Source organism: Callithrix jacchus, chromosome 19, assembly GCF_049354715.1.
Source record: "Callithrix jacchus isolate 240 chromosome 19, calJac240_pri, whole genome shotgun sequence".
NCBI classification, from domain to species: domain Eukaryota; kingdom Metazoa; phylum Chordata; class Mammalia; order Primates; family Cebidae; genus Callithrix; species Callithrix jacchus.
The window spans coordinates 21,982,452-22,009,965 of NC_133520.1; the positions used below are offsets into that span (position 1 = coordinate 21,982,452).

Below are 27,514 nucleotides of genomic sequence, written 5' to 3' on the forward strand. Positions count from 1 at the left end.
GGAGGTATGCTATGGTTGTATCACTGCACTCCAGACTGGATGAAGAGATAAAGAGTGAGACCCTGCCCAAAAAAAAAAAAAAAAAAAAAAAAAATTGTTCTAGTTACTACTGTTATATAATAAATTATCTCAGAATGTAGCAGCTTAGTGCAATTATTTCATTAGATTCATGGATGTTATGCATCAGAAATATGGAAAAGGCACAGGGATGAGAGGTTAACTCTCCTCCGCAATGACTGGGCCCTTAGATGAGAAGACCTGGAGTCTCTACTAGGGTGATTGACAGTTGCAGGCTTGAATCAGCTGGAGGCATCTGTAATTACTATCCATCAGCTAATGCTGGCTGGAGCTGCTGAATGGGTAATTGCATGCAGCTCGGGCTCCCTATTAGCATGGCAGCCTTAGGACAACTGAATTTAATTGAATGTCTTATATGGCAATCTAGGGTTTTAGGGACAGTATTCCAGTGGACAAGCTGATACTGCATTGCTTTTTATGGCTCAACCTAGGAAGGTAAGCAATTGTTTATGCTACATTCTATTTAGGACAAGCAAGTCACCAAGATTGGTCTAGATCCAAGGTACGAGGATGTATAGACCCAACCTTTCAATAGAAGGAGTGTTGAAGAATTTGTGACAAGTTTTTCAAACAACTGTAGATAGTACTTATAGCCTTAGGACTAATTGAGATCACCTAGGTAATGGGTGTAGCTAGAAAAGAGATGAAGTTCAAAGACTGAGCCCTGGGCCACTCCAATATTTGAAGATCTGAGCCCTGGGCCACTCCAGTATTTGAAGATCAACAAGATGAGGAGGATCCAGCATAGGAGACTTCAGAGTGGCCAGTGAGGTAGGAGAAAATCAGGGGAGTGCAGAAATCAAGTGAAGGAAAATGTTTCGGTGAAGAGAGGTGATCAGCACTGTGAAATACTGTTAAAGGGGCAAATGAGATGCGGACTGAGGATTGCCTATTAACTTTGGTAATGTGGAAGTCACTGACATCTTGGCCAGAGCAATTTCCAGAATGTGGTGACTGAATTCTTCAACTTTCCCTTTCTTGGCAGCCAGCCCCTACAGGTCCTGGCTGCGTCACCTCCACTCCCACCTCAGGACTGCAGGTTCACACTGGCTTAATTGGTTTAGTTTTGTCACCCACATTGCAATACAGTCTTTTATTGAATGTTTTCTGCTGATGGAATTTATGAAAGAATGCCACTTATCTTTGCAATGTTCAAAGTTGCTAAGTAGCTCTAATAGCCAACAATATCTGTATTATAATGTTTGACTCTAAACATATTTTGGAAAGTTCCATTTATAGTAGAGCTTTAATGAGAGATTTTAAATGATAAATTTAAAGATAGGGCAAGATGGACAAGATCCATTGACAAGCAAGTATAGAACTATTAGTCTGTATAAATAAGTAAACCTGCCCTAATAAGGAGGGTTTGTTTTTTTTTAACTTCTTGAGGGACAAAAAAAAAAAAAGACAAATATGAAAAGGAAAAGGCAAAAACTGCTGCTATGTTAAAATAATGCCACTTCAAAATTCACTTAATGGTTGTTCAGAGGTAAAACATTTGTTTTATTGATTTTGTTAGAGTTTGGGTTAAACTGAAACTGTGTCGATTATATGTGTGCAAATTCTGCCTGTTTGTTCTTACATTCATTTCTTACCCATTGCCTGTTCTGCTCTGTATCCGTGAGGACCACTCCTGCAGCCTCCCTTTCAGAGGTTTTGTGTTAGATGCAAATGGCAGGAGATTTGTGGTAAGAGGATTCTCCTTCCCTCTCTCTGCCTATGACAGCCTCCCCAGTAGCCCTTGCATCTCTTCTGTGGCACCATCTCCCACCAGACCTGGTTTTAGCTTCCACCAGGCTAGGAGTGGGAGCAGCTTCCTGCTGCTTCCAAACTGTGTCACTCGACTTGCCCTGTATTTCCTCAGCTCTTCCACCATCCATGGAACCATGTGTCAGAATTAAGGTTTCTCTGGTTTCAGCCCGTTGCAGTGGCTCATGCCTGTAATCCCAGCACTTTGGGAGGCCGAAGCAGGTGGATCATTTGAGGTCAGGAGTTCAAGACCAGCCTGGCCAACATAGTGAAATCCGTTCTCTACCAAAAATACAAGAAAATTAGCTGGGTGTGGTGGCATGTGCCTGTAGTCCCAGCTATTTGGGAGGCTGAGGCAGGAGAATCACTTTAACCCGGGAGGTGGAGGTTGCAGTGAGTATGTGATCATGCCAGTACACTCCAGCCTGGGAGACAGAGCAAGACTCTGTCTTTAAAAAAAAAAAAAAAGTTTCTCTGGTTTAAACAAATAGGTGATTTCTGCTTTTCTGGTTGAACTCTGACATATCATATGCATAGTTCTGTCTTTTACCCTGATATAAATTTCTAATGCCCAAATATGTGAATTAACAACATATCCCACTTCTTCCTTGTTACAGCAGAAAGGAAGAATTGAGTTTATAGAATCTGCAGATCGTTCAGATCTCACTTGCTTTGTAGTTAAAGCCATGGGCACTGGCATGAGACAGGCCTGGTGACTTGTAGCTCATGTGTCAATTACTAGCTGTGTGTTCTTTCACGAGTTAAGGTCTCTAAGCCTCAGCTTCTTCCATCATCTATGATATAGAGGTAGTTTCCCTACTTCATATGGTTATGATGATTGAATAAAACATGAATTCAAACTACCCAGGACAGTGTTTACAGATTAAGTGTTCTGTAAATGAAGCAATTATTAACAAAGTTTCTTTTTTATATGTAAGACCTTGCAGTTGATCTCATTCATGTCAGCAGCCTGACATGAAGAGAGGACAGGCATTTGCTGGCATTTTATCCAGGGAGGGTACTAAGCTAAGTCATTCATTTGCAGTCAGGATATGTCTGGGCTAACAGGAGATGTGGTAAACATCCTCAGTGCTGCTATACATTAAGCCCTACTGTGGTACTCACCTTGTTTTTGGCTCCATTCTCCAACAATGAACCTATAGTTATTCTGAAGTTAGATATACCAAGGTGAGAGTGAGGCTGTTAGAAATATTAATTGATCGATTAATTCTCCTGCTTTTAGCCCTGAATTGGAGGATTAGTTGAAGAGAGCTTGTACTGGGGACTAGGCTTCATGACTTCTGTCCTGCCTTCTTTCCACCTTCCTATCTTCCTGTACTTAAACTTCTTTTTAGTTATTTCTCCTGTCCTCTTTCTTTCCTGAATTGTCAGATTGATTCCCAGCATCTTCATAAAACTTTCTCTGATTATTTCAAACAAATTGGATGTTTGCAGTGATATACATCTAATCTCCAGGCCCCCAAACAATTTCACAAAGAAGACCTCCTCCAGGCTATTTTTCCCCAAAGAATACCCTGCTAGGCAGCCTGTGGCACTCTTGTTTTGCAGGAACACTTCAAGCACTGTACAGCTGCTGGGCTGCACCTTTCTTTGGCTTAAGACTGGTTTCATTAACAAGCTGGTTCACACTTCAACCGGAACATTTAAAATAACACCCGCACAATGTGTTTAGTGTCTAGTTAATTATTAAGTCTCTGGGCTTGAATTATTCAAGCAAAATTGATTGAGTTCAACCTCCTTCCTTCTCTTTGTGTGTGTGTGTGTGTGTTTTTAATAAAAATAAATTCTCCTCTCTACTTTCTAAATAATGTGGAAAGGGTTATTTAGCAACTATCAATACACTGGACTGTGGGTGGTACCCAAGTGCTAATAGAATAGGTAGAGAACTGGCAGCTTGACTCTTTTGTTAAAAAAAATCTCATATTCTTCCATTGTTAATTAGCATTTATTGAGACCTAACATTCTCTTTTAAACTTCTTTCTAGTTATTTGTAAGTTGGAAAAGTAGATATCTTGGAGCCAGTTCTTTAGTTTACTGTACTTGAAAAAGCAGAAATTTCTTCCTTTTTGCCACTGCATCTTATAGTCAAATGAAACTGTTAACATTGGCTTCACCATTAAAATCCATATTGTTGAAGAATATTTGTTGAGTTAAAAAAATGTCCATAATAGGCCGGGTGCGGTGGCTCAAGCTTTTAGTCCTAGCACTTTGGGAGGCTGAGGTGGGTGGATCACGAGGTCGGCAAATCGAGACCATCCTGGTCAACATGGTGAAACCCCGTCTCTACTAAAAACTACAAAAAATTAGCTGGGCACGGTGGCGTGTGCCTGTAATCCCAGCTACTCAGGAGGCTGAGGCAGGAGAATTGCCTGAACGCAGGGGGCGGAGGTTGCGGTGAGCCGAGATTGCGCCATTGCACTCCAGCCTCGGCAACAAGAGCGAAACTCCGTCTCAAAAAAAAAAAAAAAAAAAAAAAAAAAAAAAAAAAAATGTCCATAATATATTGCTAACTGCAAGCAAGAGGCTATAAAACTGTCTTTTATTATGTATCATTTTTGTTAAAGTGCATAGGAAAAAGACTTTAATAAACACCAAAATATTGCTTATTATCTGTTTTAGGATTAAACTTTTCTTTTTGCTTTTCTACTACTTTTAGAATTAGACAGCACATACCCCTATAAAGATGTCATGGCTGGAAATGATTGACCTTTTGTTTGAATCTATGTATCACTCATGTCAAGACCGAATTCAAAATAATGCTGTTCTTAAGCCAGGCAAGTGTACACTTTGCAAGTGTAGATTTCATAAAAGATTCACAATATTTTGTGAATCCCAACTTGAATCGTCTTCTGTTAGCCTTCATTTTTAGACTTTACATCTAGGCCTTCATTTCTATTCTCCCTCAGCTTCCATATTATCAAGATGTAAGATGCAATTGTGGGCATTAACACAGAAACCTGTCTCACAGGTGTGGGAAAAGAATATAAAATAATTGTATTTTGGAGAAGGACCATAAAGGAGATGGCAATTTTGAAAGGAAGTAACCGAACTGCAATGACCCAGTTTGGTGGTATTAATTTAAATGTGGCATCTTCCATGAGAATTTTATTAAGGGAGCTCTCCTAAAACCGAGATTCACAAAAACCCGGTAAGACCCTAAAGGCATGAGGTGCCCTAGCTATTCAGTGATTTGCCTTTGCTGCCCTAATTCCTGCATTGTGCCACTGGGTTACAAGTGTGTGCGCGCGTGCACACGAGGTGTAGGGTTGATAATAGTGGTGAACTGCCTTAACTGCCTTCACAGGCTGAATCCACCGGAGGCGGTTAACCATGGCTAGGGAAAAACAGGCAGTCCCTAGAACAGTTCCGGAGGAGAAAGCACCAGGCTCCCGTAGGGAAACTTTTGGGAATGGAGATGGGGGATTCCATCCTTTGCATGCAGACACAAGACTTCGATGGTAGCGCGGATAAGTCTGTCATTGTTTTTGTCCCGGGAATGACACACGAAGTGCTGTTATCAGACACCTAAAAAATGATTACTCTGTGGAGTGTGCGCGAAACGAATCTGGAGGGCGGGTGGGGAGCAGGTAAGGGGCGGAAAGACGGGCCCGTCTCCTCCAGCTCTGTCAGAAGCCTAAAGCCCGCTGCTCTGGGCGCCCTTAGCAAACGCGCCGGACAGGTGATGTCTCCGAGGACGAGGCAGGAACCCCGCTTTGCGATCTGCACGAGAAGCGTCGGGGAGCCGCGGCCACGGCGCGGCGGTGGCTCAGTTCCCAGCCTACTCCCCGTCCTGCGGCAGCGCCCGGCGCGGCCCGGTCATCCCGCCTCCATATGCTCCGCCACCGCCGCCCGGGCCTCCTCCAGCCCTCCCGCAGCTCCGCATTCCACGCTGCGGCAGCCGCAGCCTAGCCGCGAAGGCGGTCCCCACCCTTCCCCTCCGGCTGGCGCAGCCGCTTGCGCCCCGGGCCTGCGCCCCCTCGGGGGCCTCCACTGGGCGCGCCGTTCGGACCCCGCCCGGCTTGGCCGCCGGCTGGGACTGGGGCTCCGGCATAGCGGGGGCGGGGGCGGGGGCGGGGGCGGGGAGGGGAGGGCGTGTGCGCGCGCGTGTGCCGGGGCCGGGGGGCCAGGCCGCCATATTGGATTCGGACTAGTCCGCGAGCCTCCGCCTGCGTGCGGCGGGACTGGAGGAGCCTCGCGGAGCCGAGGGCGCGAGCGCGAGAGGAGAGGGAAGGCGGGGGAGGTTTAAGAGAGAGAGGAAGGGAGTGGTTGGGAGCTGGGCTGCGGCAGTCTCTGGTCTCCTCAGCCGCGGCGGCGACCCCTCCTCCAGCGCCTCGGCCGCCTCCTTCCTCGCTGAGGAAAGATGCCCTTAGCCCAGGGATGTGAAGAAGGGGGAGAAGTAGCTGCCGGAGCCGCCCGCGCCGCCACCGCAGCTGCGGCCGCCCGTGTCCTTTGAATTCAGAAGAGCACCCCCCCTCGCCTGGGGCGTCGGGAGCCTCCGGAGCGGCGGCCGCGGTGCGGGTGTAGGGGAGACCGGGCTCTCTGCCCCGCGCGGCGCGGCCCACAAGCGACCACCGACATGGAGCGGGCTCGGGCGGCCAAGTAGCCGCTGCTCCGGAGCCGGTGCCAGTGCCGCCCGCAGCCCGCCTTCCACCCCCGGCCGCGCAGCCGGTCAGGCCCCTGGGAGAAGCCGGGAGGAAAATGAAGAGTTTTCACCGGAATCTGTTGAAAATAGGACTAACTGCAAAGCCTTAAAAAAGAAAGACCTCGGAGGGAGAAACGAAAAGCCTCCTCCGGGCAAGACTTGGCGTGCTCCAAGCCGAGGGGCTGCTTCAGGGACCTTGCCCCCTCCCTTTCCCGCTGGAGAAATTGCCGCTGATGAATTATCCAAGTGGTGGTTGGGAGGATTTGCAGCAACATTTTGGTTTTCCCTCCCCTTTCTATGCATTCTGTTTTTTTCCTCCCTTTTCTGTTTTTCTTCTTCCCGGGAAATGAATTGCTGATGCAAATAGGACTTTATTCATTAATGATGCAACCGGATTCGTTTCAGGATTACGTTGCACGAGTTGAATTTTGAATGAAGAGTTGTTTTTTTTTAAAGTAGTGTTGACTCTTTAGTTTGTTGTACTTTTAATTATTATTTTATTTAAATATACGATTTAATTGTATTATTCTTTTGAAATGCATTAAGTATATATTTTATGGTAATTTACCCTCAAAATATGAGGGTGAAATTGAAGACGCTTCAGTTAAGTGAGGTTACTGGTGTGTTGGATGTTTAATTCAGCACCAGCATTGCATGACAGTTGTTTGAATAAGTGGTTTGTTTTTAAAACCACATCTTTTAAAATTTAGGTTCAGATAATAAGAGTACAAATCATCATAATAATTTAAAGGAAAACCAGCAGAAACCGAAGCAAACATGTCTGGAGAAGTGCGTTTGAGGCAGTTGGAGCAGTTTATTTTGGACGGGCCCGCTCAGACCAATGGGCAGTGCTTCAGTGTGGAGACATTACTGGATATACTCATCTGCCTTTATGATGAATGCAATAATTCTCCATTGAGAAGAGAGAAGAACATTCTCGAATACCTAGAATGGGGTAAGTTTGTATTTTTTCAAGAAACTCAATCTAGCTGGTTATGATTTAATTGGTATAGAGAGTTATGAGTATATTCAGTAATGAAAGAAAAATTCAGTAAAAGAATAGACACTAGTTATTCAAGATTTTCCGTTAGTTCCTGGTAAATATTTTCCCAGGACTAAAACTGTGCTGCTCAATTGTCGCCTTGATTTAAGGCCTAGCTAATGTGGAATTTGGCAATGAATAACTTATGTTTTTAGGTCAACAGTAGGAGATTTTACATAAATTCTGTGATGGGCAAAAGTGGATTACTTGTTATAGTTGCCTACACGGCAATATAATAGCCCTTCATTTGAAAGGTATTTATTGGTGGAAACATTCAGACTGTGGAAACTATTCTCAAAATGGGAGGAGATATTAAAATATCTGTGTTTATCTTAGGTCAACAGGAAGTTGAAGGTGGTGATCAGTTGGGTTTTGTTTCACCTCTGTATAGTGCAAGCAAAGGAAACTGCTAAACATGGACTTTCCAAAAATTGTATTTGTAAGATTAAATGACATAAATGTGATTAGTAGCTGATGGAGAATGTTGGGTGGCAGCTTCCACTTGAAAGTTAGATTTTACTCTTAATTTAAATCTGATTTTTGGCTTCATTCTTCTAAATATAGATGTGATTTAGAAGACCTGCTGTAGTAGAATAGATCAATGATGTGAGCAAACGCACCATGACCTTCAAGCTTGAAGGCTTGCTTGGCTTAAGTTCTTCAGCGTCTCCTGTGGTATACAGGGCGCACTCTAACGTCTAGTTCACTGTTGGAGTAAGCATGTATCATCACGTAGATCTGTTTATAGTAGTGGTATGTTGGCTTTTGAAGGATTTTGGCCAAACAGTATTTTTTACCTTTGGAATACTAACCATTTTAGATTGTTGGAAAGTGCTTATGCTAAAATATCTTTGGTCCCAAGTAAAGCTTTATTTTTCTGAAGTAAAATTCAAGTGCTGATTGTGTCATGTATATATATTTTTTTGATTTGAAATTTATTCAAAGTTAGTTTCTCAGGCAAACCACTGATCCAAGAATGCCTACATGTAATACCTTTATTCAATTTGCCAGTATCAGAAGATTTCTAGCAATGTAGTGTCACAAGGTTTAAAAAAATATGTAAATGTGAATAGAATGACTTTTAAAAACAGACTGCCAGACTCATCCTGGGAATCTAAGAAATCTAAACCATCTTTCAAGTAACTTCTCACTTAAGAGTGAGTCAGTTTTGACTTTGGTACTGGTTTTTGTGGGAATGTATCTTTTATATGTTGAATAAAATATTTTGTAAAGCATATGAGTTTTACATCCCATGTTTCACAAATTGAGACATTCTGTAGTGTTCTTTAATTTTATTTTTAAGACTTAAAGGGTTTTGGTACTTTTAGAGTTGGAATTTGAGTTCTTAAGTTATGGTTCCATAGTGACACTCTGTGATCTTTGTCATCTAATATTCTTTTCTATCTGCGAAGCTATGGGAGAACTTGTATGTACCAGTAGTAAATGTAATTTTAAATGACTTATGATAAAGGGAAAACCATAGCCTCCATTGCCTTCTGATTATTAGAGTTTACCTAAGTAGTTTTATGCTATGAGATAATTTGCTGTATTATCAGAATAATTTATATATATTTTCCATTAAATATGTTTTATTGGGCGTTTCTTATATAAGTATAAAAACACCTCATTTGTGTATATTTTTATATAAGTCAAGCCAAATATCAAATAAGTATTTGTCTGAATAAATAATATTTCTATTACTATATTTTACGTAATTTCAAATCAGGTTCTTTTCACAATTTAAAATATGTTTTAGTAATACTTTAGTTCACATTTTGTATTTTGGAAATCCGATATATGGCCTAACAAAAATGTACAGTCTCTTAAGTAAAATGTTATTTTTCAGTAATAGAGAACAAGGTAATATCATTTTTAAGGAATTATTTTGTACATTGTGGGGCTAGGCAGTGTCTGTTAAGTCTCAGGCATTTAAAAAAACTTTTATTTTTATTTTTTTAAGACGGTTTCACCACGTTGGTCAGGCTGGTCTTGAACTCCCAACCTCAGGTGATCCGCCCACCTTGGCCTCCAAAGTGCTTGGATTACAGGATGCCAGCCAAGTCTCAGGCATTTTTAAGGGAAGAGTATGAGTTCTTAAAAGTGTGGGTTATCAACCACAGAAGTTTGGATACAGAGTAAGGCAACAAAGTTAAGAATGGAAAAGGCTGTCAAAAGTTGTGTGGTGAGTAGTAGTATGTACTATTTTTAAGTTATTTGAGATTTAGATTAAGAATGCCAGTCTCTTTAAGTATTGAAATAGATCAGATGTTCTTCATATGAATTGATTACTACATTTTGGGGAATGTCCTGTTTTATTTGTACCACCTGACAATGTGTGAAAATCAATTAAAACTAAGATCTGTTTCCAGATTGTGAATTGACCTCAGTTCAGTGTTTTAAACATTAAGATTTGGGACACTGATGGAAATTTACTGGGATTGTTGTTGGGGTTAAATTTGGTAATTGAGATTTACCTTATATGGTGTAATTTTGTTTGATTTTTAATAATTCAAAAAATATTGGGTCTTATTTAAATATTTAAAAGACTTTGCAACAGGAACACAATGTAAATAATACAATTTGTTACATATTTGTGTTATTTATATTAATGAAGTGTCAGCTAGATGCTACTTATTTTTATGCTGATGATAGATTACTCTTACAATGGAGTCAGCCAAGATTTTTACTTCATTTCCATCAATTTTATTTTATTTTAAGTTTTGGTCCATTTCATTTTTATACTGGTACAGTTAGTGTTTTGTTCATAGCAGTATGACAATAAGAAAACTGACAATTCAAAGTCAGATATGTTGTTCTTTAACAGCATTTCTTTTGGCGCTGATGGCTTGAGGGAGGAAGTAAGTGGAATGGGAAAGAAAAAGGATTAAACCAATGAGCACTAGAGCAAGGAGAAAAAAGTGCCTTAAGACTATAGATCACATTTAAATTTAAAAAGATGTATTATTTTTCATTTATAGTAAGTAAGAGTTGAAAGACTGTTTTTTGTCTCCTTAGTTGTTTTAAGTTTTTGAAACAATTATGGTTTGTATGTTTGTTTATACAGTAATAGTCCGGACGTCAGCATAACTCTAGAAAAAATTACAGTAGAGTTGTAGAAGTAAAAATTGTAAAAAGTAAAAAAAAAAAAGTAAAAATTTCACATTGTAAATTAATTTGCTAGTAATGACTGAATTAGTACATCATTAAATCGACCACACCCTATTTTGAAGTGGGAAATTGGAATTTTAGGGAATTATTTACCACTTAATAAATGTAAGATAGTATTACTTAATATGAAAGAAATACGCAAGGCTGTATGTGGATAACTGTATTTTGATGCTTTTTGAATTTTAGACTTTGTGACATGCAGAAATTATCACTAAATAACAGTAATTTTATAGCTTATTCAGATTTTATATATACACAGAGAATAGTCTGTTTAATAAATTTGTACCTGGAGCATATCAGCAGGTACTATGCTTTAAGCATTTCTTTTTATTAGAATAGTTTTAAAGCTGTTCGCTTTTTTTTTGTTTTTACACAAGGATTAATTAAGAGAGGCGTTGATGGATCTGAATCTTTTCTAGGATACTTTTGTTCTTCATGTCAGCTACTCCTCATTGTTAGCTTTTCCTGAGTAGAATTTATTAATCAGTCTGAAGTATCAAAATGTTCATTTAATACAGATGATTACATTTATTTAAGTCCTCAACTAGGATAATCAGCAGTATCGGTTGGGCACTTACTTCCTTTATACTGGCTACCTAATATTCCATTCTAGGAATGATAATGAGTAAGTACAATTATTTTATCCAGTACAATGCTGGCACATGGTAGAAGCATGTTCAATAAGTAATAGCTATTATTATAACATTTCTATTTGTCTCTTTCTTTTGAAGAGAAATTACACTTAGAGGTAGTTGCCGGATGATAATGGTTACTGGCATTCATGATGGAATAGCATAAGAGTGATGTGATGCTATTGATAAAATTGCATTTAGGAAAAATGCCCTATAAAGTAGAGTGAACTTAGATATAATAAAGGAGTGCTGTCAACCCCTAAAGTCTTTGAAATACTTGATATTCATTAGTAATTTTTTTGTTTTTATGAACATCACCCTTTTTATTTATTGATTTGTTTTAGAGACAGGTTTGTATTAGTCTGTTCTCGAATTGCTTATAAAGAACTACCTGAGACTAAGTAATTTATAGAGAAAAGAGGTTTAATTGGCTCACAGTTCTGCAGGCTATACAGGAACAGTAAGCATGCCTGGGAGGCCTCAGAAAACTTACAATTATAGTTGAAGATGGAGGAGAAGCAGACCCCATCCTGTGTGTCTGGAGAGGGAGGAAGAGAGGTAAGGGGGAGGTGCTATATGCTTTTAAACAACAAGATCTTTCGAGAACTCATTCACTATCATGAGAACTCTGAGGGGAAGTCTGCCCCTGTGATTCAATCACCCCCTACCAGGTCCCTCTTCCAACACTGGGATTACAATTCGCCATGAGATTTGGGTGAGGGCGCAAGTCCAAACCATGTCAAGGGTCTTACTATGTTGCCCAGGCTGGTCTTGAACTCCTGGGTTCAAGAGATCCTCCCACCTCAGCCTCCTAAGGTGCTGGGATTATAGGAATGCACCACCACACCCAGCTTCTTTAGAGAAAGAATATATTGCTTTATAAGTGAGAACGGGACCTCAGGATTAACACTTTAGGAATTTTAGAAATCTGTTTATTTTATATGGAAATGTAAGGCAAACCTTAGCATAGCAGTATATAAAAATAAATAGTGCAGTATGTTGGAAATTTTATGAAATGTCCCATAATTCTTAGGACTTGAATACTATCAGTAAGCTCAGGCTATTTTAGGATAAAATAGCTCAAATTAATGTTTTATTTTACTAGTCATATGGCAGTCAAAAATTTGTTCCGTGACCTTTTTTTCATTTGGTACATTTATTGACAGTATGTTATGTATATAGCTCATTGTCTTTCTCCTGCTTGTTGTGATAGGTTTTAAAATCAATTACTAAGTCTAACCAGCATTTAAAAAAATTAAAGACTAGAATAGAAAATATAAAGTACATCAAATGTAGAAGGAATAAGTATTGTTGTACAAAACATTGAGTTTTTCTGTATTTCTTATTATATTTCTTAGTACAGGTTGAAATAAAAAGAATTTGAAATACTTTAGTGTAGGTGGAAGACCAAAAAGTTTACAAAGAGTACAAATACAAAGGATAAGAATCAGAAACACTTTGGCCTTTTCAGCAGCAACACTGGAAGCTAGAAGACAATGTTAATATTTTGAAGGAAAACAATTTCTGAACTGAAATTCTATAGCCAAATTCTTAAGCAAGTCTGAGGGTGGGATAAGGACATTTTTAGGCATGCAGGTGTTAAAAATTCTGTAATCTGTGAATTACAAATGCTTTACTCAGGATTAAGGAGTTTCCTAGGATATGGGACTTGTACTAAAACCGGGAAAGTCTTAGGCTAACTGGAATGAATTGATTGCCTTAGCTGTAACTAGATAAAGGAGCGAATGAAGAAGTAACAGGATATAGGAAGCAGGAGATACAATGCAAGAGACAGTAGAAAGGATTTTCTAGGACTGTAGTGAAGGGAGAATACGAAGTGACAACTTTGCACCAACCATGTAGTGAACCATAATAGGATGCAGTTCAGGAGAGAGAGGATAGATAACAGGATAGGTTCCAGGACTGACTGCAGTATCTGATAGGAATGAACATCTTGAGAAGAGATTTGGAAATGGGGGTAGAGTTTAAGGTTGCTTAGGAAATGAAGCAAATGAGAAAACAATTACTAAGAAAAATAGAAATTTGTTTGGGAAAGGAAAAGTAATAATTTAAATGGTTATAGTAATGGAAACAGTTAATATTTATCTAAAATTATGCTACAGCTGTATTAGGAGGATGGTACGGAAAGGGACTTTTTTGGTGGAAGTGATAATAGGTACGAGGCCCAATGTTTTTCCTAAATCTTAAGTGGTGATTGAATATGTATTTATGAATAACTAATACAAATGAAAATTTAAAAAACAGCTGTAGTTTTTACAGAATTAAAAAGTCTTAATCTGGCTGGGCACAGTGACTCATGCCTGTAATCCCAGCACTTTGGGAGGCCAAGATAGGCAGATGGTGAGGTCGAGACATTGAGACCATCTTGTCCAACATGGTGAACCCCATCTCTACTAAAAATACAAAAATTAGCTGGGTGTGGTGGCACATGTCTGTAGTCCCAGCTACTTGGGAGGCTGAGGCAGGAGAATCGCTTGAACCCTGGAGGTGGAGGTTCCAGTGAACAGAGGTCGTACAACTGCACTCCAGCCTGGCACAGAGCAAGAGTCTGTCTCAAAAAAGAAAAAAAAAAAATGCCTAAATCCTTTAATCCTACTTCATTGATCTTATTTTCAAACTTGTGTTTTTCTTTTTGAGGTATTTCTAAGTCCTGTAATCGAGGAGCTCAAAACTGGGTACAGCAAATGGGAAATTTGTGTTAGAATTCATGAGTATATTTTTGAGCAGATCAGTCTTTTTCTTTAGTTATTTCTCTGTTCTTACAGACGGCAATTTATAGTCTTTATCTGTCTTAGGAGGCTAGTTGATTCCTGAAAAACCTATATAGGTTAAATTCATTAATGATACACAGATACTTCTAAAGTTACACAAGACACACCCATATTACTCAATGTTTATGGAATTGAACACATAGCAAAAGAAGGCTAACAAAGCAGTGAAGACGAAATTAATTGCACGAATGATGTAAATGATGCAAGTGATGGATATGATTACTGTTTCTTTAAACTAAGGAGCTGCCAGGTGCTATGCGGAGGCATCAGAATACATGTCCACTATATAATTGCAAAGGTAGCTTTGGTTTAGCAGCTGTTACCTGCTCTTCTGAAGTCCAGGTTGATCCTTGTAAATGCAAAGGAATGCTACATGTATATGTATATTTGTCTGTATATATGTATATGTTATATATATCTTTTAAAAATTCCAATAGCTTTTGGGGTACAAGAGGTTTTTGGTTACATGGATGAAACGTATAGTGGTGAAGTCCAAGATTTTAGTGCAGTTATCACCTGAGTAGTTCACATTTTACCTTGTGTTATTTTTTACCCCTCACCGTCATTTCCTCCCTCTCCCTTCTGATTCTCCAAGACCATAACACTACTCTGTCTGCCTCTGTGTACCCATAGCTTAGCTCCCACTTATAAGTGAGAATACATGGTATTTGGTTTTCCATTCCTGAGTTACTTCACTTAGAATAATGGCCTCTAGCTCCATCCAAGTTGCTGCAAAAGACATTATTTTGTTGGTTTTTTTTACGGCTGAGCAGTATTCCATGTTGTGTGCATGTGTGTGTGTGTATGTATATATATTTTTATACCACATTATCCACACCTTGGTTGATGAGCACTTAGGTTGGTTCTATATCTTTACAATTGTGAATTGTGTTGCAGTAAACACATGCGTACTGGTGTATTTTTGATATAATGACTTACTTTCCTTTGGGTAGATACCCAGTAGTGGGATTGTGGGATCGAATGGTAGATATATTTTTAGTTCTTTAAAAAAATCACCATACAGTTTTTCATAGAGGTTGTATTTACAGTCCCACTAGCAGTGTATAAATGTGCCCCTTTCGTCAGATCCTCACCAACATCTGTTGTTTCTGACTTTTTAATAATGAGAAATACACTATATTAAATGTAATTCCTCTTTTAATGCATTTCAACTTTTCCTAGAGAAAATTCCTTTAAAATCTAGGTAATTGACCAGCTCTTCCCAACCTGTCTGTTTTAGGGCAGGGTTAAGAGAAGTTTGTTTCAGGAGATTGCTGAGCTGTAGGACTCAATGAGAAAACGGGCCGGCTTTCTAACTACTTCCTAGTCAGGATTTCAGAGGATGAGGGTGCCATCTTTATTTATTTTAACATTATGATTATTTTTGCATATTCAAAAACACACCCTAAAAGAAATTATTAAATTATGTAATACTTTTCTTCCTTGTATTAGAAATTATTTAGTTTGTTGACTACTTCTGTTGCTCAAGGTCATTTTTATTTTCCAGACTGTTGGTTGTTTGTTTTGTTGGTGATTACATACTTAAAAATTTATCTTGCATTTTACTGAAAGGGAAAAACATTCAAAATAGTAGCAAAGCCATAAAAAATTTACATGCTAAATCTGTAATCATTTTAGTTTCTAAATATAATGCCTTTACTGAGAATCAATAGAATTTAAAGCAGGTAGTAATCAGTGTGTCTAGATAGCATTATATATTCATAGCTTAAAGTAGGATTAGGATGAAATATTTATGATAGTTTAGTATGTTTTGTTTTCAATTAGATATATTGCTAAAAAATATGTAAGCCATCCCATTTAAAAAAAGAAGTAAAAGGAGATGATGTAATATAAATAGTATTTGGAAATGACAAAGGAATTTTCCCCCCAGCTGCAGTAGTATTTCCTTTGCAACAGTGTTTGTAATTTATGTTTCAGTTTTCAGATATACAAAGATAATTTTTGTGAGAGTGTTAGTTTTTTAACAGACAACTGAAATTAGGTTTTTAAAAACACTAATTGTTTAGTGCTCATTAACCCTAAGAATTTACTCATATAGCTGATTAAATATTAAAGACAAGATTCACTTTCTTTCCAAAATCTCTGCACATGGCTCAAACTGTATTTGAGTCTGAATTTCTTTTGAAAATCAGAATGCTTTATAAAAAAATGCCAAGAAAATGTTTAGTTTAAATTTACTCTTCTTTCATAGAAGGACTTTCACTCTATTTAACTGTTTCACTTGATTTCTATTTATTCTACTCTACAGCTGTCCATTTCTGAAAGTAAACAGCCTCCAGAATATGAAGAGCTGTATATGATTCTATTCTAGCATATTGAGACGAAGTTATAGATGACCAATGTGTTTTGTTCAGCTTATTTTTGACAAATTTTCCTTTTTTGTGGGTATTGAATTATCTTTATAATTCAGGGAAAGGCTGTATTTGAGATATTTTATGTGCTTTCTTCTCTGTAAAATTCTCAATTTTTGTCAATGAATCCTGTAAGCCACTGAGCTGCTGCTGTCTCTGTCTGCTTATCTCCCCTGTTTATGCCAGATAGTCCTTGGCTTTCATTCATCAGAAAGAAGCAAGCTTTTTGCTGTGTAACTTCAATTTTTTTTTTCTTAAAAGCATGTTTTTGCTGGAGAAGTATGACTGTATATTACAAGTTTATTATAAAGGACAAAACTCTGAGATAGCCAAATGGAAGTGATGCATAGGGCAAGGTGCAGGGAAAGGGAGTGGGGGGAAGATTTCCGTGCCCTCCTTAATTAATTTTCTTCTGAGTTTTTAGGTTATAGCATCAACATACTAGTGACACTAGCTAGTTTATTTGTTTAGCCAAATTATGAAAAGTAAAGAGGACAATTTTCCTGAGGGTTTTATTACAAAAATCATACCTCAAAATGAGTATAAGGGCAATTATAATGGTGGTCAAATTTCTGGTACTGTTTTGTCATAATTTCACTTACTATTTTCTGTGTGTTTGTGTGTGTATATATCTTGGATGTGCTTTAAATGTTCCTTGTCTTTAGTACCTTGGCAATATTTATGAATTTGAAATTGTGGCACAACTCTGGTGAGGGAGGTACTCCGGAAGATGCCAGAGGCGTGAAATTCTTACCTACTACACTGAGAGAGAGATTTTTTTTGAGACAGATGAAAAACATTGTATATAGTCACACTGCTTTCTCAGTTTGCTTTTGTGTGTGTGTGTATAAAAAACAAAATTTGCCATTTTATCCACTTTATATTATTCATTGGCATCGATTACGTTTCACAATGTTGTATGAAAAATGCCAGAGGTGTGAAATTCTTACCCACTACACTGAGAGAGATTTTTTTTGAGACAGATGAAAAACATTGTATATAGTCACACTGCTTTCTCAGTCTGCTTGTGTGTGTGTGTGTGTGTGTGTGTGTGTGTGTGTGTGTATAAAAAACAAAATTTGCCATTTTAGCCACTTTAAAGTATATTATTCATTGGCATCGATTATATTTCACAATGTTGTATGACATCACCACTATCTATTTCTTTTTGTTGTTGTTGTTTTTTGAATTGGAGTCTTGTTCTGTCGCCCAGGCTAGAGTGCAGTGGCGCCATCTCCGCTGACTGCAACCTCCACCTATCAGGTTCAAGCGATTCTCCTGCCTCAGCCTCCTGAGTAGCTGGGGCTACTATGCCCAGCTAATTCTTGTATTTTTAGTAGAGACAGGGTTGTACCATGTTGGCCAGGATGGTCTCCATCTCTTGACCTCATGATCCACCCACCTCGGCCTCCGAAAGTGATGGGATTACAGGCGTGGGCCACTGTGCCCGGCCCCACTATCTATTTCTTTACCCTTTTCATCACCTCAAGTAGAAGCTCTGTACCCATTAACCAGCAACTCTGTATTCTCTCCTTCCCCCAGTTTCTGGTAAACCTCTGATCTACTTTCTGTCTCTCTGAACTTCCACATATTGTAGATATTTTTTTATAAGTGGAATCATTTAATATTTATTCTTTTGTGTCTGGCTTATTTCATTTAGTGTACTGTTTATAAAGTTTCATTCATGTTGCAGTATCTGTCAGAACTTCATTCCTTTTTACGGCTGAATAATATTCTATTGTATGGATATACCACATTCTGTTTATCTGTTCATTTGTTGATGGATACTTGGGTTTTTTTCTATCTTTTGGTTATTAGAATAATGCTATAGTGCATATTGACATATAAGTGTCTGTTTGAGTTCTTATTTTTAACTCTTTTGCATATATGCTTAGGAGTGAAATTTCTGGGTCACATAATAATTCTTTGTTTAACTTTTTGAGGAACTGCCAAACGGGTTTCCAAAGCAGTGGCACCATCATACCTTCCCACCAGCGATGTATGAAGGTTCGATTTTGCTACATCCTTGTCAACATTTGGTACTTTCTGTTTTCTAGTAGGTATGAAGTGGCAGGTAGTTCATTGTGGCTTTGATCTGTACCTCCTTAATAATTAGTAATATCGAGCAGCTTTTCATGTGCTTATTGGCCATTTGTATATCTTCTTCAGAGAAATGTCTGTTTAATTCTTTGCCCACTTTAGAAGATAGACTGTTTTTTAAAAAAGTTTTAGGTTCACAGTAAAATTGAGTGGAATGTATAGACATTTCTCATAGATTTCCAGTCTCCCCATATGCGTAATCTCACCCATTCTTTGTCCATTTATAAATTGGGTTGTTCATCTTTTGTTGTTGTTACTGTTCTTCGTACATTTTGGATATTAATCCCTTGTCATGTATATGATTATATAATTTATAAGTATTTTCTCCCATTCTGTAGGTTGTTTTTTCACTTTCTTGATAATATGCTTTAACATACAAGGTTTTCATTTTGATGAAGTCCAGTTTGTCCCTTTTTTCTTTCTTGTTTGTGCTTTGGTGTGATATTTAAGAATCCGTTACCAAATCCAATGTTGTAATTTTTATTTATTTATTTTTTAGACAGAGTCTTGCTCTGTTGCCCAGGCTGGAGTGCAGTGGTGCAATTGTGGCTCGCTGCATCCTATGCCTCCTGGGTTCAAGTGATTTTCCTGCCTCAGCCTCTTGAGTAGCTTGGATTACAAGCACGCACCACCAAGCCCAGCTAATTTTTATATTTTTAGTGGATATGGGTTTCACCATGATGTCCAGGCTGGTCTCAAACTCCTGATCTCAAGTGATCTGCCCACCTTTGTCTCCCAAAGTGCAGAGATTACAGGTGTGAGCCACCACCCTCGGCCTGTTTTTTCCCAAAAGTTTTGTGTTTCAGTTCTATTTGTTATGAATTCATTTTGAGTTAATTTTTATATTTTATTTGAAGTATCCAACTTCATTCTTTTCCATGTGGAAATTCCAATTGTTTCAGCATCATTTCCCATACAGAAAAGAGATTATTCCTTCCTGTATTGAATGGACTCAGCATCCTTGTGGAAAATCAACTGGCCATAGATGTTTGGATTTTTTTCTGGACTCTCAGTTCTATTCCATTGATCTATGTGTTTATCCTTATGCCAGTCCCATACAGCCTGGATTGCTATAGTTTTATAGTAAGTTTTGAAATTGGAAAGGGTAAGTCCTTTAAACTGTTGTTCTTTTTCAAGATTATTTTGGCTATTCAGGGCTCCTTGCAGTTCCATATTAGTGTGAGGACTGGCTTTTCCATTTCTGCAAAAAAGACTGTTGGAATTTTGATAGCGCTCTTCTTTAACTCAATTGACTATTTTCTAGCTTTATTTCCAGTTAGGTATGGTCACATTAGTAGTTCTGGCTGATTGACGTAAGAAACGATGTGTGATGCTTACCGATGCTTCATTAAAAGGGAGGTTTCCCCACTTTATTCCCTTCTGCTGCACAGGACACGTGATGTTTTCAGAGCTTAGATTGTGATGATGAGGGCATGAGGGCCATGCTACAAGGATGGCCCAGCAGTGAGCTGGAAGCATCCTGGATTCCTCACAGCTTTGTCAGACTACCTTAACAGCACTGGACCTTCAGATATCTTTTACTTGAAATAAAAATACATTTTTATTTTGTTTAAGTTAGGGTTGAGTTTTCTATTACAACTAAACTTAATTGATAAACTTTTCCTACTATATTTAATTTGGTTATCTCTTCTATGTGTGCACTGTGAGGGAGGGAGGAAGATAATATATTACCAGAATTGCTAGAACTATACTTAATTAAGAATTTTTTATTTTATGCCAAGCATGGTGGCATGGTGGTTCATGTCTGTATTTCCAGCACTTTGGGAGGCCGAGGTGGTCGGATCACTTGAGACTAGGAGTTTGAGACCAGGCTGAGCAACATGGTGAAACCCCATCTCTATAAAAATGAAAAAATTAGCCTGATGTGGTGGCATGTGTCTGTAGTCCCAACTGCTCTGAAGGCTAAGGTGGGAGGATCGCTAGTGCCTGGGCAATGGAGGTTGTAATGAGCCAAGATCACAAGCCTGGATGAGACCCTGTATCAAAAAAAAATAATAATTGTATTTCATGTATATGTATTGTTTGACTTTAAAATTATTTTTCCTTAGAGTGTAATACTAAAATGTTCTTTAACTTATATGTAGCCTCTACATTTTTTTTAAAACAGAAGCATTTTTTACTACTGAACAGCAGATTTGTTATTTTTGTGCTAACTCGTTGAATTTTTTACATATACATATTTAGTTTTCTACATAGGAACATTTTTGGTATTTTTATACCTTTTTTTTTTCTCTGAATATGATAAAGTGATCTAACCTCTTTCTGCTTCAGTTTTTTCCTTTCTAAACATGGGAATAGTTATACATGCTTCATGGGGTTGTTGTGAGGATTAAATAAAATATTGGAGTAAAGGGCTAGATCAGTGCCCAACATGTAGTGAATGCCTGGCCCTCAATGAATGTTAGTTACCATTACCATTATTAATATCCTATGATCTTAAGCTCTTTTTCTAATTATTGTAAAATCTTGATAATTACCCTCTTCAAAGTCTGCTTATTTCACTAAATGGATATACAGTTGTTTATTAGATATTAACTTTTTAAAACATTTAATTTACTTCAGTTTATTTGCTTTTATAAATAATGCTATTGTAAACTGATTTATGACTAAACGTCATTTTATTACAAGCTAGAAAGACTTTTTTAAAAGCAGCAATTGTCCCATATTTTATAAGGCAAAGAATAAAATGTGAAATATATATATATTTTTAAATGACTTTACCATAGTAGCCTTGTATATGAATCTGATGGCTATTGGGGATGCAGATATCTTTTGCAATAAATAATAGTCATAGATTGTATGGCTAGTTCTGATAACACATTTTAAGTTCTGTAAGCTTGAGGATTTAGTTTGGTTTAATTCTCTTTTTGTGATAATTTTTAGAAACTACAAACATTTAAGTGTTAGGTGATTAAAAATATGCCATAGTCACTATTTTACAGCATTTATCACTATTTTAAATTATATGTATTTGCAATTATTTGATTATTATTGATCTTCCTTAGAAGACCTCCCTTAGACAGCAGGGACTGTGTCTGTTTTGCTTATCGCCTCTTCCCCAATACCTAGCATAAGTACTTGGTGCATTGTAGGCGCTCAAAAGATATTATTTGATGAATGAAAGAATTTCTAAGTGAACAATGGAGTTAAGCGAATAAATAGGGAATAAAATGTTTTGATACAGTTAAATCTCAATGTTGAGTCAGTAGCTACAACAAAGAAATAACATCTGAAGCTCTTACTTTACAAACAATTCTATAGAGAGTTGTAGGGAAATGTAATAAAATATAACGAGGGAAATATAGAGATCAAATATTTAAGTCTAGGGTTTTGATTTTGTTTGAGTGGTAGTGGAAACATCCAGGTAGAATGTTCAGGAGACAGAAATATGGGTCAGCGGTCAAAGGATGGTCATTAAAATGATGACAGTAATAAAATTCAACAAATTATTGAATGTTTACCTTGTGCTAGCTATTGGATAGTTGTGGAAGATAGCTGAGTAAGACATATTTCTCATAATAATTCAATTAAAATACTTCTTACTCTGAGACTTTTCTTCATAAGTAAAGTTTTAACAAAGTCAGAATTTTGATTTTAGAATTCAGTGGAAAGCAATATTATTATGACCAAATTATCTTACTACCTGTTGAATTTTTACTGTATCTTTCTAAGTGATAAAGACGATTTTAATTCAGGGAACTTTATAGTTGAGAATTTTATTAATAAAATATTTAGAAAATGTTTTACTGCCATTCTGTGTGGAAATAATTGGAACAAGATCTTTTTTATAATTGTTAAATACCTATCTTTCATTTTTCTGAGAAAAAAATATGAAAATGTCTCTAAGTAGAGGTAAATATTTAATGAAATGTGGTTTTCATTTCAAATTAAAATTAATCATGTTTGATTTTTATATTTTTTCTTTTTCACTCTGATACTTTAAAAATTCTTGGCTGGGTTTGGTGGCTCACGCCTGTAATCCCAGCCCTTTGGGAGGCCGAGGCCGGCAGATCACTAGGTCAGCAGTTTGAGACCAACCTGGCCAATGTGGTGAAACCTTGTCTCTACTAAAAATACAAAAATTAGCTGAGCGTGGTGGTTCATGCCTGTGGTCCCAGCTACTCAGAAGGCTGAGGCAGAAGAATTGCTTGAACACAGGAGGCTGAGGTTGCAGTGAGCCGATCGCACCACTGCACTCCAGCCTGGGTGACAGAGCGAGACTCTGTCTTGAAAAAAAAAAGTTATTATCTGTTAATAGACCTCAGAGCTATTTGTTATTTTTGTCTTTTTTCTTTTTTTTTCCTCCACTTTCTAAGGGTTTATATTTTTGTCTGTAAAATGAACTTGAATTTTGTGAACATTGTGCTTTATTTATTCAATTTATGATTCTGTAAAAGAAACAGGTCAAATTTCTGGTCGTACAGGTCTTAACTTCAGTAATGGAATAAAATGAAATAGTTGAAATGATGGTACAGTAATAAGAGGTAGCTGTTTACACAGTGCGTATGTTGAAGGTTAATAGTATGTTTTTGGTTGGAACGGAAAGCCTGATGCAAATTGGTTTAAAGGATAAGGAAAATTTTAGTAATTAAGCTATCAAGAGCAAAGGTGGGGTAAACTTTTACATTTAGTGGCTCCACAGTATTATCAAACATCCAAGGTCTTTCAGTCTCAACTGCTGTTGTAGTGTAGACTTTTTTTTTTTTTTGAGGTGGAATTTTGCTCTTATTGCCCAGGCCGAAGTGCAATATCGCGATTTTGGCTCACAGCAATCTCCACCTCCCAGGTTCAAGTGATTCTCCTATCTCAGCCTCCAAGTAGCTGGGATTATAAGCATGCACCACCATGCCCAGCTAATTTTGTATTTTTAGTAGAGACGAGGTTTCTCCATGTTGTTCAGGCTGTTCTTGAACTCCTGACCTCAGGTGATCCACCTGCCTCAGCCACTGAAAGTGCTGGGATTACAGGTGTGAGCCACAGTGCCCCGGCCTTTTTTTTTTGAGACACAGTCTCACTCTGTCTTTCAGGCTGGAGGGCAGTGGTGCAGTCTGCAAATTCTGCCTCCTGGATTCAAACGATTCTCCTCTCTCAGCCTCCTGAGTAGCTGGGATTATAGGCACGTGCCACCACACCCAGCTAATTTTTGTATTTTTAGCAGAGAAGGGGTTTCACCATGGTGGCCAGGCTGATCTCAAACTCCTGACCTCAAGAGATCTGCCTGCCTCAGCCTCCTAAAGTGCTGGGATTACAGGCATGAGCCACTGCGCCTAAGCTTAGGCTTCTTTTTTAACCTCAAGTTTATAGGATGGCACTGGAGCAACATGCTTTCTTGTTCAGGTGGAAAGGAAAGAAGGAGACTTCCTGTAGCCTTCTCATTCGTAGAAGCACCTAGAAAATCTTCCCTCCATTCTCAATGGCCAAAATTAGGTCTCCCGTCCATTCCTGAACCAGTCATTGTATTGGTGGCAATAAGATTATTGAGTTATATAGGCTGTGTAAGGGAAGTGCAGCTATCTTAACAAAGTTAGGATTGTGTCTAGACAACAAACAGGCTCTTATAGTTGGCATTGTGGCCTACAGTTTATTTGTAGCATTTTTGAAAGGAATTTTTAGTGCTACAGTAAAACTTTATGCTATACTTTGTTTTCTTCAGCAACCACCTGTAACTAACACCTTCTCTAATAGTACGTTTTGATTTAGGTTTCCTGGGCCAGTGTTACGGTGTGTAAGAGAGGAAAGAGTGCATTATATCTGTAATTATATTTTAATTTTAAAGAGTGCATTATATCTGTAATTCATTTTTAATTTTAAAATTATAAATAGTCAGCCGGGTGCAGTCGCTCACGCCTGTAATCCCCGTACTTTGGGAGGCCGAGGCAGGTGGATCACGAAGTCAAGAGATCAAGACCATCCTGGTCAACATGGTGAAACCTCGTCTCTACTAAAAATACAAAAATTAGCTGGGTGTGGTGGTGCACTCCTATAGTACCAGCCACTTGGGAGGCTGAAGCAGGAGAATTGCTTGAACCCAGGAGGCAGAGGTTTTGGTGAGCTGAGATTGCACCATTGCACTCCAGCCTGGATAACAAGAGTGAAACTCCATCTCAAAAAAAAAATTATATATAGTCATTAAAATAATACCTTTCTCACCCATGCCATCCTTCGTTGGCATATCCCTCCTCTGAATGCCTATAAAATTTGTTTATAGTGCTCATTTGGCAACCAATATGAATCTTAGATTATTAATTGTCTTTTTATGTATGTCATACCAGGATCACTTCTTGTATATCCAGCACAAATAAATTATATCTGTGTTGTTAATGATAACGGCAGAAGGTGTCATTAAGAGAAGATCTTTTTAAAGTCAGTACAATAAGTTTCTTAAATGTACAGTAAAATGTTATATTTATAATGGAGTGTAGCAACAATGCAGATGAACAGCATGTGGTTCCTCCCTCAAGGAGTTAAACAATTAAATGTAATAAAGGAAGCAGAGGAGAGAGATTACTTTGGTGTGGGGAGTGGAAAGGAGGGTCAATCATGGAGGCAACATTTTGAGCTGACTCTTAAGGAATTAACATTTTGTGAAGCAGAGATAAAAGGGGGCATTTTAGATGGAAAGGAAGCTCAAAGGCTTGTGCTTGGACCATAGTACTTGGGGGCAGTTGAGGCATAGCAGGAAATCAAGTTGAAATGGTGGGTTGGCCCATTTCAGAAGGCTTACTACTACATAATTTGAATTTGACTCTGTGGACAGTGGGAAGCCATTGAATATATATCTGTATTTGTTTTTAGAGATAGAGTCTTGCTGTCACCCAAGCTGGAGTGTAGTAGTACAATCATAGCTCATTGCAGCTTTAAACTTCTGGGCTCAAGTGAGCCTCCTAATAGCTGGGACTATAGGTGCAAACCACTATGCCTGACTAAATTTTTTTTTGTAGAGACAGGATCTCCCCATGTTGCCCAGGCTGGTCTGAAACTCCTAGCCCCAGTAATTTTCCTACCTTGGCCTCCCATATATTTCTTTCTAAAGCAAGGAGACTTGGAAATTGTTTTTTCTTGAAACAGAAGTACCCTTAAGATTTATTGTCTTTTGCCATGATATAATGTTTGTGGAGTACATACATTAATTAAGTCATTTATTTTAACAAATATTTATTGCATATCTTACATGATAGACATAAAAATCTGGAGATACAACAGTGAACAAGACAGGCAGGGTCTCTGCTCTCATGGAGCTTACATTATAAATTGGGGGAGGTCAGGAAATAGACATGTAAATAAGATTATTTCAGATAATGTTAAGAGTTATAAAGAAAATAAGAGGATGATGTGACAGAGTGTTTTGGGTGGTAATGAAGATGGGTTGGTTAGGGAAGACCTCCAAAGAGTTGATGTTTGAACTGATGTTAGATGGGAAGGTGCCAGCCATGTGACTGTCTTGGGTAAGAGCACCCAAAGTAGAGGGAACAGTAAGTGCTGGGTCCTTAACGTGGAAACAGGAACAGAGGAAGACCAATGTGGCTGGATCAGAGTGAGCGAAGGGGAGAGTGGTAGGGTATGAGGTTTCTCCTGGAAAGGAGTTGATATTTTACTCTAAGGGAAGCCATGGCAGAATTTTGAGCAGGAGAGTGATGTGGTTGCCTTGTGAATAAAATCATGCCAGTTAGGGCTTTTGAACAGTACAAGTGAGACAAAGAGTAGTGCATTGAACTTGGGCTATAGTAGGGGAAATGGAGATTTGTGATATCATTTTGTTTATTTTTTATTTTAATTACTATATATATATATATTTTTTTTTTAAATTTTTTATTGGATTTTAGGTTTTGGGGTACATGAGCATAGCATGCACGACAGTTGCGTAGGTACACACATGGCAGTGTGCTTTGCTTTTCTTCTCCCCTTCACCCACATTTGGCATTTCTCCCCAGGCTATCCCTCCCCACCTCCCCCTCCCACTGGCCCTCCCCTTTTCCCCCCAATAGACCCCAGTGTTTAGTACTCCCCTTTCTGTGTCCATGTGTTCTCATTTTTCTTCACCCACCTATGAGTGAGAATATGCGGTGTTTCATTTTTTGTTCTTGTGTCAGTTTGCTGAGGATGATGTTCTCCAGATTCATCCATGTCCCTACAAACGACACAAACTTGTCATTTCTGATTGCTGCATAATATTCCATGGTGTATATGTGCCACATTTTTCCAATCCAGTCTATTATCAATGGGCATACTATATTTTTTTGAGACAGAGTTTTGCTCTTCTTTTGCCCAGGCTGGAGTGCAGTGGCGTGATCTTGGCTCACTACAACCTCTGCCTCCTGGGTTCAAGTGATTCTTCTGCCACAGCCTCCCAAGTAGCTAGGATTACAGGCACATGCCACCATGCCCAGCTAATTTTGTATTTTTAGTAGAAACAGGATTTCACCATGTTGGCCAGATTGGTCTGGAACTCCTGACCTCAGGTGATCCATCCACCTCGACTTCCCATAGTGCTGGGATTGCAGGCATGAATCACTGCGCCCAGCCTTAAAGTTTTTTTTTTTTTGGGAGACCGAGTCTTGGTCTGTCACCCAGGCTGGAGTGAAGTGGTGTGATCTTGGCTTACTGCAACTTCCACCTCCTGGGTTCAAGTGATTCTCCTGCCTCAGTCTTTCCTGTAGCTGGGACCACAAATGTGCACCACGCCTGGCTGATTTTTGTATTTTTAGTAGAGATGGAGTTTTGCCATGTTGGCCAGGCTGGTCCTGAACTCCCGGCCTCAAGGGATCCACCCACGGTTGGCCTCCCAAAGTGCTGGGATTACAGGTGTGAGCCACTGCACCTGGCCAAGATTGATTTAATTTTAAGATTTTTCATTTTTTGAGGCAGGATCTCCCTCTGTGCCCCAGGCTGGAGTATAG

The 27,514-nt window shown here is 38.5% G+C and overlaps 1 protein-coding gene across 34 annotated transcripts in view; it reads left to right on the forward strand.

Annotated features, from left to right (window-relative positions):
* Positions 1-5,981: 5,981 nt before the first annotated feature.
* Positions 5,982-27,514, forward strand: part of CDC42BPA (CDC42 binding protein kinase alpha) — a 327,482-nt gene continuing 305,949 nt past the window's right edge. For all 34 annotated transcript variants that reach the window (XM_017966458.4, XM_078356686.1, XM_078356692.1 and 31 more), the window contains exon 1: positions 5,982-7,445. Coding sequence is in view for 28 of the 34 variants with exons in the window: in XM_008985299.5 (XP_008983547.3) it covers positions 7,268-7,445 (178 nt within the window). In the remaining 6 variants the exon portion in view is untranslated. The remainder of the gene's footprint in view (positions 7,446-27,514) is intronic.